Here is a 13,313-nt window from a genome sequence, read left to right as displayed (position 1 = left end):
TCAAAGTGAACTTCTCTTCATCATAATCACCCTCTTTTCAGGTTGTCTATTTTAAGCAGGTTTCCTTAAAATAAATGACTATTCTGTCCCCTTCTGTTGAAAGGATGGATGAAAAAATACTACGGGTTCCCCTTTGTTTGTGACTTCTGTGGAATGAGGAGAGTGGGTTTTATTGATTTGTACATAGTTAACTTGATTTTGTTGGTAGGAAGTTGTTCTAATCATTAGCTAAATCATTAAAGTTCTGCATTGATTCAAACATTCAAAGACAGAAGAGTAGTTGGGAAAGTGGAAACATGGGAAAGGGGGGTCTACAACAATCTCCTACAATTTCCTTTTGTTATTGAGCCAAAATGTCAAAATTATTAACCTCAAATCAACAATGACAGCCCACATCATATATATATATATATATATATATATATATATATATATATATATATATATATATATATATATATATATATATATATATATATATATATTTCTTTTTTTTTTTTTTAATCTTGAGTTGTTTTTTTTTATCTATAAAAAAAGGGGAGAGAATTAGAAGCAACAGTAGATAAGGACTCTTCCAAGAAATTGTTTTATCAGATCTGCATTGGAACACAAAATGAAGGCCTGTTTAGCTAAGATAATACATGTGTACTGTTTTCACATGCTCTCAGAGCACATGGTTTATTTTTAGGTTGCCTAAAGCTCCAGATTATTTGATTGCATCTTGTGTTAAAAGTCAATAAAGATCCAGTTTTCTTCTCCAGAAATCTGCCAGACTACATCTGATTATTTTCAATGATGCCTTGTTTTTAACTGTCCTTGTGTATAAAATGGAAGGAAACTACTATTTTATCCCCGAAATGTTTTTTTTTAAAGTGACACAGGGAGAAGTGTTTCATCTTTTCTTTGAAAACACCTTAAATGATCAGTTATTTAACAAATGAACTACTTGGTCGTTTAAATTTAGCTTAACTGCCAGTAAAAAAACAGTAATGTCGTGTCTTTACTCGTAGAAATGTCATAATATATCAGAGCTTTTCTCCTTTTTCCTGTGAATAAAGCAGGAGTTTGTGGTTTGTAGTTTTTATACACGGGTTTGTCCATGTTGTTGTTGTTTTCCTTCTTCTCTGAGCCTGCGTCCCATTAGCCGCCCGGATAACTTCTATCTGAACCATGTGGAGCTCAGAGCAGGTGATGACATTTTTATGATTCAGAGTCAAACGACAGGAATGTCTAACCCTCCACAGTGCAAGATTAAGTCATTTTGTCTCAGTTAGTGTGGACAGCTGCAGAGTAATTCAGATCTTTCATCAGTTAAGAAATACTCCATTAAAATCCACTCAAGTACAGAGTCTTAAACTCATTTTCTACTCCTCTAATCTTGGACCCCCTCAGAGGCTCACTTGTTCAATCTAAGAGATCACAAGATGATTATGCCAAAGGGAAGAAAAGTCGGAGGATGACCATGTAGTTTGATGTGTTTTTATTTGTTTTTTTTGTCTGATTAGATTGGTTTGGTACATTTTGTACCAGTGAAAAAGGCTCTGAATGAAAAGGTTACCAGAATTACTGCGATTGCTATTACAAGCCAGGATGTTCTAGCTGGTGCACATGTTCAAACACAGTTAAGAAATGTTCTTCTTTAAGCAAGAAGAGAGAAAAAGAAAAAAGAAACAACCACTTCATATGTAGAAATGCAAAAACAACAATTTCTTGAAAACCTTAGGAAGGCAGTTTTCTTAATGTGAAGACATTAAACGTATGCATGTATTTCTTGTGCACGGGTCACTCTGAATCTCAGGACATCCTGTTTCAATAAAGAATCAAAGACATTCAAAAGAAGAAATGCATCCCAGATGTTTTGTCCTAAAGCGCTACCAGCAGCTGCGAGTATGCTGTAGAAAAGGTGCAACATTAGTGTGCAATATTTCCCTCTGACATGTCCTGGAAGATAAAAATAAGAAATACAGACTTACAGCAAACAGGACGTGAGTGAAGAAACAACGTGGGTTTCTCAACTTAGCCTTGGTGGCTCTCATCCAGCAGCTGTGTGAATACATTATACCACATAACTTGTAACAAATGCTACATTTAGCCTCATCTGACGAGAAAACCAGCCTGCTATGTCCCAAAATTAAAACAATAATAGGTGCTCACACTAATTACAGAGAGGCAAGTTATAAATATTGTCCCTTTGGAGGGGAATCTATAAGCCTCCGGTCTGATCTGAGCGCCGGCTGCTGCTGTAAACGCAGCACCTGCAATGCAGAGCCATAAATTTCACAGATGGGCTCCAGACTTGCTCTGAACTTTCTGTGTGCAGAGGCCTTTTTCATGCATCGATTATCCATCTGCGTGAAGACGTGACCTCTGACGCTCAACTGCGAGTGCTTCCGCATTGAGAAATCACTTAAATCACTAATGACCTTGTTTTGTCACCAGTCGCGGCTGATCATCACATCAGCGGCACTACTGGGATCCCAGGCAAATGAAGACCAGTCACTCAAAATAATGGGTTTAAAATCTTTTAATATTCAAAAAATACTTCGGTTTTGGCTTCTTGGTACATAAACAACCTGGATCTGCTCCATTCTTTAATACAGTGTAGGTTCCTACTGTTTTGTTTTGTTTTTAAGCGAATGAAAAGTGCAAAGTAGTGTACACTGTCCTCTGTCCACCCTGCAGAGGAAAGGCTACTTCAATGCTCCCAGAAGTCAGTCTGCAGGACACCCATAATATTCAGCAACTGATACTACAGATGTCTGTTTGAAGAAACAAACAGTAAAAAAAAAAAGAAAAAAAAAGAAAGAAAAAGAGCTGAGGGCACAAGTGACCCCCCTGCTACGTGCAAAATTAAACTTGTGATTCCACAAAGACATCCTGTGGATGGAAATAAAACGTATCTGAGTCCATGAGTCACAGCTTGCTCAGGGTCCGCAGCAGCAGATGAACGGGCCAGCCCGTTTATTACTCTGCTCCTGAGCTCTTGCGTTTCTCTGTCTAATTTGCATTTTTTGTTCATATATTTGGTTAACATAATGTTCTTTATTTCATATCCTGCAGGGCGTCGTTCAGCAGAGCTTCACAGGTTGAAGAGCTTTCATCCAAAAAGAAGGGAAAAAAAAGAAAAATCACTGCAAAGTAAACAGTCTTGTGGGGGAAACGCTGGTGGAACAGGATTCCTCACAGTAAACAGAACAATGCGCAAGGAGTTAAAGGCTGATTTATGGTTCCGCGTTACACCGACGCAGAGCCTACGCCGTAACCTACGTAGGCTCTGCGTGGATTTAACGCGGAGCCATAATTCAGGCTTTATTAGTCGTTACCAGGGGCGTCAATTGGGTATGGCAAGGTATGGCAGCCGCCACACCTCGGCTTCAGGGGGAAATGTAAATGTTTGTTTTTTTAAATACATTTATGGAATTACTCTGTGTCTATTTGTATTGATTTTTCTATTACTTAATACATATAGAATAACTACAAATGCAAATCAAGACAACATGGTCGATTTCACTAGTTATTATACACTGCAAAAAACTCAAAATCTTAACAAGAATATTTGTCTTAGGTTTCTAGTTAAAATGTCTCATTTTTAGTAAAAAAAAATCTCATTACATTTAAGACAAGACTCAAAAACAACCATTTTCACCTGTTTCAAGTAGACTTTCACTTAAAATAAGTGGAAAAATCTGCCAATGGAACAAGATTGTTTTGCTTGTAATGAGAAGATAAATCTTGTCCCACTGGCAGATTTTTCTACTTATTTCGAGTGAAAATTTACTTGAAACAGGTGAAAATGGTCAAATAAGTTATTTTTCTGGTAATGACTCTTTTTTTAAGTGTAAAAAGATTTTTTGGCTAAAAATGAGACATTTTAACTAGAAATAAGACAAATATTCCTGGTAAGATTTTGAGTTTTTGCAGTGAGCGGCTCTGCATTTGAAAAAGTTCCAATTTTCTTGACCACACAGATCAGCTACATAAACTTCTGTGATGAGTATTTGCTGGACGTGTTGATTGATACTCTAGTTCAGTTCTGTGACTCAAAACCCTTGCCATACCTTTAGCTTCGACTGAATTGACGCCACTGAGTCGTTACCGCTTCTTCTTCTGCTTTAGGGATTTCCTCCTCTTCACTATCATCTCGTACAGCTTGTCCATGCCCTCGTGCAGCCCCTCGCCGATGATGGCGCAGGCGGGCTGGACGTGGTAGGCGGTGGCCGGCGTCAGCTCGTGCAGCGCCAGCTGCTTCTCGATGTCCGCCACGGGCAGCGAGCGCGGCAGGTCCTGCTTGTTGGCGATGACCAGCAGCGGCGTGCCCTGGTTCTCCGCGAACTTGGTGACTTTGTGCAGCTCGGTCTTGGCCTCCTCCAGCCGGTCCACGTCCACCGAGTCCACCACGTAGATGATGCCGTCCGTGCAGCGGCTGTACGACTTCCAGAGCGGCCGCAGCTTTTCCTGGCCGCCCACGTCCCAGAAGTGGCAGCTGATGCCCTTGGCCGTGCCGTTGCTCAGCCGGATCTTCTCCGTGTTGAAGCCGATGGTGGGCACCGTGTTGACGAACTCGTTGAATTTCAGTCTGTACAGGACCGTGGTCTTGCCGGCGGAGTCCAAGCCCAGCATGACGATGTGCAGCGACTGGAAGGCGGAGATGTTGGAGAAGCTGTTGCCCATTTTTGGTATTTAAAAAAAAAAAAAAAAAAAAAAAGGGGAATCACTTTTCTGCAGCTTTTGGGAGGATTATATCCACCCTTCTCCAGATCTGGGGAACACAAAAGCTCTTTTAGGATCGGGGTTGTTAATTCCAGGATGGATGGAGAGGGGATCTCTCCTCAGGCCCCTCAGGTGACCTCAGCATCAGCACCAGCATCAGCATCAGCATCAGCACCAGCTCGGCAGCAGGACGCAGCGCGCCGGTCATTAGTATGCTCCTCACGCGCAAGCATCCATTTGGTAACGATGGCAGCTCCACCGCGTCAACCCTCCCTGGTGTAAGTGTCAGAGTTGGAAATGACACCCCTCTCTGTAAGTCCCCGGGGTCCGGGATCCCCTCCTGGCTGGCGGTCACCTCTCCGCCCTCGGACTGCAAACCTTAGCGCAGCAGAATACCATCCATCGCGCCTGGAAGTCGGGTTTACCCTCCTCTCTGCTCGGTGTCTGCAGCTGCACTGAGGTGGAGGTTGACAGAACACGAGCAGAGTCAGAGCCAGAGCCAGCCCCGCTACGCTCCTCCCCGCCGGGACATAAAGCTGATTTATGGTCCCGCGTTACACCAACGGCGTAGGGTACGCGGTGACGCGCACCGTACTTGCGCGTCGCCGCGTACCCTACGCCGTTGATTTAACGCGGAACCATAATTCAGGCTATACATGCGCCAATGAGGCTGCGGCGCTGCGCTTCCCAGGACGCGCAACGCAAAACACTTCCAATATAGTCTTGTTCCAGTAAATACATAAATTAAATTTTAACAGTAGCCTACTTATATATGTCATTTATCACTCAAATGAACGCAAAGCAGAACAATTATAAAAGAACTAGTAAGGCACAGGGTCAGACGCCAGAGAGGATCAATGATGGTCAATGGCGCCCCCGTGTGGCTTGGTTGGGAATAAAATGATCAGGATCTATGATCAGGATAAGATAAAATAAGATAATCATTTATTTCTCCCTCAATGGGGAAACTCACTTGTTTAGCAGCAGTACACTAGAAATCTAGAAATCTAGAAGGCAATTTCACTGGCTTCAGTTCCTTTTTAAATGTGTTTATTTTCACTGTCCTCCATATTTAAAAGAACTCATGATTCCATATAACTCCATACTCACTCAGACTTATGAATTTTCCTTTTTTCTTTGTTCCTAGAATTTCAAAAGAGGTCGGTAAAAGATCATTTTATTTTAAAGCTCCATCAGATTGGAATAATCTTCCTCTCTTTTTGCGTTCTATTACCTCTTTGCATTGTTTTAAGTTGTCATTATACTCTCATCTTAAAACAAATTGCCTATGTTTTTTATTTATTTATGTATTTTTTTGTCCTTTTTTCTATTTATTTATTTATTTATTTTTTCTCTCTGTTATGTTATATTTATCTCATTGTTTCGGTTATTCAATTAGTCTATTTTGTAACTAGACTTACTGTATGTGGGTAGGGGTTGTGTGTGGGTGGGGGTGAGCAAGATGTCTGTGTGTGTTTTATGTCATGTATGTCTGTACTGTAATGTGATATATTGTTTTGTTGTATGTTTTCTTGGAATCCCCTTGAAAATGATATGTTACATCTCAAGGGGCTAACCTTCAATAAATTCTAAATTCTATACACTTGACACACACATGCAAGGGGGGTAAAAAAAGTAAAAAAGTAGAAAATATATATAATTACGAGATATAAACAGTATATACAGTACATTGCAATGGAGGTAGAGGTAGTGCGAGAGAAAAAAACAGTGCGAAAAAGCAGGTAAAATGTGTGTGAGGTAGACAGACAGATATTGCACATATGGTTATTGTTCTTATTGCACGTGTTATTGTATGTAAACTCCTGAGAGCAGGCCTGGTTGTAGAGTGTGATGGCAGCGGGGAGGAAGGACCTGCGATGCCTCTCCGTGATGCATCGTGGGTGACGAAGCCGGTCACTGATGGATGCCTTTACAACAGTGGTCTCTAACCCTGGTCGTCGGGGGCCACTGTCCTGGATGTTTTAGATGTCTTGTTGCATTAACACTTGATTCTAATTAATGATCCTCGTCAGTTTGTTTGCCCCCTTATGAGCCTGGTCCTGCTCAAGGTTTCTTTCCTCCTAAAGGGGAGTTTTTCTTGCCACTGTTTGGCTTAAGGCTTTTCTCCCACTAGGGGAGTTTTTACCTGCCATTATTTATGTAGTAATTGCTCGGGGATCATGTTCTGGGTCTCTGGAAAGCGTCTAGAGACAACTTTTGTTGTAATAGACACTATATAGATAAAATTGAATTAAATTGAGTTTGTCATCAAGCTCTGAAAGTGTCTAAAGACTCAGAAGCAGGGAAACCTCTAACCGTGCAGGACAGCGGGCCCCAAGACTTGAAAAGGTCTGAATTTTTTTGTCGATGTTCAAAATAAATGTAGTATCTCTACCTGCAGAAGTATAGAGAGGAGAGGCCGACTGTAAGGATGCAGTTGCTGAGTGTGGTGGACTGATAATGAGCAGACCTCTGGACACAGACACAGAAACACCATTAAGCTTCCATTACTGTTCAGAATAACTCTCATCTGAGGTTCTGGTCCTTCAGGCCCCAGTGGGACTCAGACCCTGCTGAATCTTCCTGATATGGCTCCTAGGTGGTTCCATGTTTGTGGTGTTCAGACTTCTATCTGAAATGAAAAGAATCACATTTCAGTTAATATCATCAAAACACAGACGAGGGGTTTTGTCTTCCAGGTGTAGCTTCTCAACGTCAACAACTGGAGAACAGTTGATAACCCTAAAGAGAAGCTACAGTAGTGTTCCTGCAGGAGGTTCTTTATCCTCGTCTCCTCGTTCTTTATCCTTGTCTCCTAGTTCTTCATCCTCGTCTCCTCGTTCTTCATCCTCGTCTCCTCGTTCTTTATCCTCGTCTCCTCGTTCTTCATCCTCGTCTCCTCGTTCTTTATCCTCGTCTCCTCGTTCTTTATCCTCGTCTCCTCGTTCTTTATCCTCGTCTCCTCGTTCTTCATCCTCGTCTCCTCGTTCTTTATCCTCGTCTCCTCGTTCTTTATCCTCGTCTCCTCGTTCTTTATCCTCGTCTCCTCGTTCTTTATCCTCGTCTCCTCGTTCTTTATCCTCGTCTCCTCGTTCTTCATCCTCGTCTCTTGTTCTTCATCCTCGTCTCCTCGTTCTTCATCCTCGTCTCCTCGTTCTTCATCCTCGTCTCCTCGTTCTTCATCCTCGTCTCCTCGTTCTTTATCCTCGTCTCCTCGTTCTTCATCCTCGTCTCCTCGTTCTTCATCCTCGTCTCCTCATTCTTTATCCTCGTCTCCTCATTCTTTATCCTCGTCTCCTAGTTCTTTATCTTCGTGTCCTCGTTCTTTATCTTCGTCTCCTCGTTCTTCATCCTCGTCTCCTCGTTCTTTATCCTCGTCTCCTCGTTCTTTATCCTCGTGTCCTCGTTCTTTATCCTCGTCTCCTCGTTCTTCATCCTCGTCTCCTCGTTCTTTATCCTCGTCTCCTCGTTCTTTATCCTCGTCTCCTCGTTCTTTATCCTCGTCTCCTAGTTCTTTATCCTCGTGTCCTCGTTCTTTATCCTCGTCTCCTCGTTCTTCATCCTCGTCTCCTCGTTCTTTATCCTCGTCTCCTCGTTCTTTATCCTCGTCTCCTCGTTCTTTATCCTCGTCTCCTCGTTCTTTATCCTTGTCTCCTCGTTCTTTATCCTCGTCTCCTCGTTCTTTATCCTCGTCTCCTCGTTCTTCATCCTCGTCTCCTCGTTCTTTATCCTCGTGTCCTCGTTCTTTATCCTCGTCTCGTCGTTCTTTATCCTCGTCTCCTAGTTCTTTATCCTCGTCTCCTAGTTCTTTATCCTCGTCTCCTAGTTCTTTATCCTCGTCTCCTCGTTCTTTATCCTCGTCTCCTCGTTCTTTATCCTCGTCTCCTAGTTCTTCATCCTCGTCTCCTCGTTCTTTATCCTCGTCTCCTCGTTCTTCATCCTCGTGTCCTCGTTCTTCATCCTCGTCTCCTCATTCTTTATCCTCATCTCCTAGTTCTTTATCCTCGTGTCCTCGTTCTTTATCCTTGTCTCCTCGTTCTTCATCCTCGTCTCCTCGTTCTTTATCCTCGTCTCCTAGTTCTTCATCCTCGTCTCCTCGTTCTTCATCCTCGTCTCCTCATTCTTCATCCTCGTCTCCTCGTTCTTTATCCTCGTCTCCTCGTTCTTTATCCTCATCTCCTCGTTCTTTATCCTTGTCTCCTCGTTCTTCATCCTCGTCTCCTCGTTCTTTATCCTCGTCCCCTCGTTCTTTATCCTCGTCTCCTCGTTCTTCATCCTCGTGTCCTCGTTCTTTATCCTTGTCTCCTCGTTCTTCATCCTCGTCTCCTCGTTCTTTATCCTCGTCTCCTAGTTCTTCATCCTCGTCTCCTCGTTCTTCATCCTCGTGTCCTCGTTCTTCATCCTCGTCTCCTCATTCTTTATCCTCATCTCCTAGTTCTTTATCCTCGTGTCCTCGTTCTTTATCCTCGTCTCCTCGTTCTTCATCCTCGTCTCCTCGTTCTTTATCCTCGTCTCCTCGTTCTTTATCCTCGTCTCCTCGTTCTTTATCCTCGTCTCCTCGTTCTTTATCCTCGTCTCCTCGTTCTTTATCCTCGTGTCCTCGTTCTTTATCCTCGTCTCCGTGTTCTTCATCCTCGTCTCCTCGTTCTTCATCCTCGTCTCCTCGTTCTTTATCCTCGTCTCCTAGTTCTTTATCCTCGTGTCCTCGTTCTTTATCCTCGTCTCCTCGTTCTTTATCCTCGTCTCCTCGTTCTTTATCCTCGTGTCCTCGTTCTTTATCCTCGTGTCCTCGTTCTTTATCCTCGTCTCCTCGTTCTTCATCCTCGTCTCCTCGTTCTTCATCCTCGTCTCCTCGTTCTTTATCCTCGTCTCCTCGTTCTTTATCCTCGTCTCCTCGTTCTTTATCCTCGTCTCCTCGTTCTTTATCCTCGTCTCCTAGTTCTTTATCCTCGTGTCCTCGTTCTTTATCCTCGTCTCCTCGTTCTTTATCCTCGTCTCCTAGTTCTTTATCCTCGTCTCCTCGTTCTTTATCCTCGTCTCCTAGTTCTTTATCCTCGTCTCCTAGTTCTTTATCCTCCTGTCCTCGTTCTTCATCCTTGTCTCCTCGTTCTTTATCCTCGTGTCCTCGTTCTTTATCCTCGTCTCCTCGTTCTTTATCCTCGTCTCCTAGTTCTTTATCCTCGTCTCCTCGTTCTTTATCCTCGTCTCCTCGTTCTTTATCCTCGTCTCCTAGTTCTTTATCCTCGTCTCCTCGTTCTTTATCCTCGTCTCCTCGTTCTTTATACTCGTCTCCTCGTTCTTCATCCTCGTCTCCTCGTTCTTTATCCTCGTCTCCTCGTTCTTTATCCTCGTCTCCTAGTTCTTTATCCTCGTCTCCTCGTTCTTCATCCTCGTCTCCTCGTTCTTTATCCTCGTCTCCTCGTTCTTTATCCTCGTCTCCTCGTTCTTCATCCTCGTCTCCTCGTTCTTTATCCTCGTCTCCTCGTTCTTTATCCTCGTCTCCTAGTTCTTCATCCTCGTCTCCTAGTTCTTTATCCTCGTGTCCTCGTTCTTTATCCTTGTCTCCTAGTTCTTTATCCTCGTCTCCTCATTCTTTATCCTCGTCTCCTAGTTCCTTATCCTCGTATCCTCGTTCTTCATCCTCGTCTCCTCGTTCTTCATCCTCGTCTCCTCGTTCTTTATCCTCGTCTCCTAGTTCTTTATCCTCGTCTCCTCGTTCTTTATCCTCGTCTCCTCGTTCTTTATCCTCGTCTCCTCGTTCTTTATCCTCGTCTCCTCGTTCTTTATCTTTGTCTCCTAGTTCTTTATCCTTGTCTCCTCGTTCTTTATCCTCGTCTCCTAGTTCTTCATCCTCGTCTCCTAGTTCTTTATCCTCGTCTCCTCGTTCTTTATCCTCGTCTCCTCGTTCTTTATCCTCGTCTCCTCGTTCTTTATCCTCGTCTCCTCGTTCTTTATCCTTGTCTCCTCGTTCTTTATCTTTGTCTCCTAGTTCTTTATCCTTGTCTCCTCGTTCTTTATCCTCGTCTCCTCGTTCTTTATCCTCGTCTCCTCGTTCTTTATCCTCGTCTCCTCGTTCTTTATCCTTGTCTCCTCGTTCTTTATCTTTGTCTCCTAGTTCTTTATCCTTGTCTCCTCGTTCTTTATCCTCGTCTCCTAGTTCTTCATCCTTGTCTCCTAGTTCTTTATCCTCGTCTCCTCGTTCTTCATCCTTGTCTCCTAGTTCTTTATCTTTGTCTCCTCGTTCTTCATCCTCTTCTCCTCGTTCTTTATCCTCGTCTCCTAGTTCTTCATCCTCGTCTCCTAGTTCTTCATCCTCGTCTCCTCGTTCTTTATCCTCGTCTCCTAGTTCTTTATCTTTGTCTCCTAGTTCTTTATCCTTGTCTCCTCGTTCTTTATCTTTGTCTCCTAGTTCTTTATCCTTGTCTCCTCGTTCTTTATCTTTGTCTCCTAGTTCTTTATCCTCGTGTCCTCGTGTCCTCGTTCTTCATCCTCGTCTCCTCGTTCTTTATCCATTTTGGGAATGTTTGCAAATGTCACTAATGTTTTTCCCTTTTGAATAATCTTTCTTGTGGTAGAAAGATGGATTCAAAATCGTTTAATATTTTGTAAAGCTAGTAACAGTTCGGTTATAATCTAGTAAAGCTATTAAAACTCAACTTACTAATGCACACAATTAGTGAATGTGACTGCAGCTAGCTAGCACCTGTGTGATGCTAATGTTATCATTTGATGTGTTGTGTCAAGTTTTAACAGCTAATATATTGTAATTGATTTGTTGATCATAAATCTATATTACGCTTTAGTTTTGTTCTTCATTTAGTAAGTTTCTCTTATTCTTTAGTATATTAACGTAAGGTTGAAACGTAGTTAACATTCTGTCAGAAACAAATAAAACAGGCAAAGTCAGAGTGAGAACAAACAACGACTGACGTAGGAATACATGTGGGAACAACAATGAACAAATCAACAGCCCTGAACAGTTCACATGTGCCTCCTGCTTGATATTTACACTATATATTTTCCTGCATCTTCTCATTTTCTCTTTAGGAGTCACCACGGTGAACCATTTGTGTCCATCTCACCTCGTCTTGTGCATCTCCCTCCGTCACACCAACCTCTTCACATGCAGAAATCTTCTCTTTGGTTTCCTCCTGTCTGCCATCGCCATCTCAGAGTCCAAACGGTTCAATATTCACTATTGCTCCTCTTTGTGGCCAAACATCTCAATCTGGCCACGGAGACTCTGAGACTTCACATCTGTCAGGCTGATAGAGAGGTGAGGGAAGCCTGGTACCACAGCCTAGGAAAGCGTCTGCAGAGACAGTACCATGTCTGACCTCTCGGATAAAGACGGTGTGCAGTTTCCATGGTTGTTCATGACTCCAGTGGCGAGGCGGTGAAAGGATCAGGGTTACCTGCTGTCTTTTTAGAGCCCTCACCTGGGTAGGTTTTAATTTGTGCAGAGGGAAGCAGTTTAGCAGGTCAGCGTAAAGCTCCTGATGGGCTTAAGTGCGTCGGGGTAGACTGAGTTTTGTGGCCTAGGCATTTCTTTGAAAGCTGCCTGATGAGAAACAAAGCTCAGACGTGCAGCGGGGGGTTGTACCTGGGAGTACGGCTACGAACAGATACAGAGAAAACCTGGATCCTAAACTGGTAGAGGCATCTTTATTGTTTTTTTTTTTTTTTATTTCATTTTTACATGCTCGTAGGTATTGCACAAAACAAAAGAATAAATACACAACTAGCAACTTTTTGTCTGGTTCTGCTAGACATCCCATCTGGCTGACGGATGGGATGCCGGTCTAAAAGTGAACCACTCATACTGTAAAATGATGGGCAACCTTTGGTGATTATGTTTTTGCATTAATATTACTTTTTTTTATTTATTCTTTATTTAATGAATTGATAAAATAAAACAGCAAACAATTTAATATAAACACAAACGTTCCTAAATTCTGAATGAAAGGGAGCAGAAAGAAGAAGAATCGTATTTAATCTGCCCCTTTATATAGAATATATATTCTATTAATTACATTGTAACTTGTTGTCTTCATTTTTAAATGGTTTTATGATGAATGAATGAAGGAATGAAGGAATGTCTCTTTATTGTCACTGTCTGAAAACAATGCAGCGAACCTGAAACTGCTTCTCCAACATAAAGGACTCATTAAAAGCATCTTTACGACCCATGACATCCTCTGACGTGCTCGTTGTTAATCTTATCCATCCTTGTCACTGCCGTATAAAATCTTAACGTCTTTAATTGTGCCACATCCAGCTCCTGCCCCTTTGTTCTGTGTCATTCTGTATTTTCACCGGTTTCTTCTTCTGGTTCAAATCTGGCTTGAAAAATGAGGTTTGGGTCCAGTTGAAGGTTTATAATTTAGTACAATGCAGCACGTACAGGTGCCATTTGACTCCCAACCACATCATCAAGGTAAATCTGCCTTTGAGAGATTCTGTGTGGCATCTTTACATATATATTTTTTCATTTTATTTTCCTTCGTCATCTAAGCATATTGAATTCAAAGCAGTGATTAATTCAAATCAACAGATGATTTCCAGTCTTCTGCTTCTGTTCTTCTGAGTTATTTTTGGTCCCA

At 42.4% G+C, this 13,313-nt stretch overlaps 1 protein-coding gene across 1 annotated transcript; it reads right to left on the bottom strand.

The window, feature by feature from the left end:
* Nucleotides 1–2,515: 2,515 nt before the first annotated feature.
* Nucleotides 2,516–5,153, bottom strand: LOC133445814 (ADP-ribosylation factor-like protein 4C). The gene is made up of 2 exons (XM_061723275.1): nt 4,059–5,153; nt 2,516–3,094 (listed from the first exon to the last, which is right to left on the bottom strand). Exon 1 carries the CDS (start codon nt 4,669–4,671, stop codon nt 4,093–4,095), a length of 579 nt encoding a protein of 192 aa, XP_061579259.1. The 5' UTR covers nt 4,672–5,153; the 3' UTR covers nt 2,516–3,094; nt 4,059–4,092.
* Nucleotides 5,154–13,313: the final 8,160 nt, after the last annotated feature.

Source organism: Cololabis saira, chromosome 6 (assembly GCF_033807715.1).
Source record: "Cololabis saira isolate AMF1-May2022 chromosome 6, fColSai1.1, whole genome shotgun sequence".
In the NCBI taxonomy this organism is placed as follows: Eukaryota; Metazoa; Chordata; class Actinopteri; order Beloniformes; family Belonidae; genus Cololabis; species Cololabis saira.
This window is presented reverse-complemented; position numbering and strand designations above follow the sequence as displayed.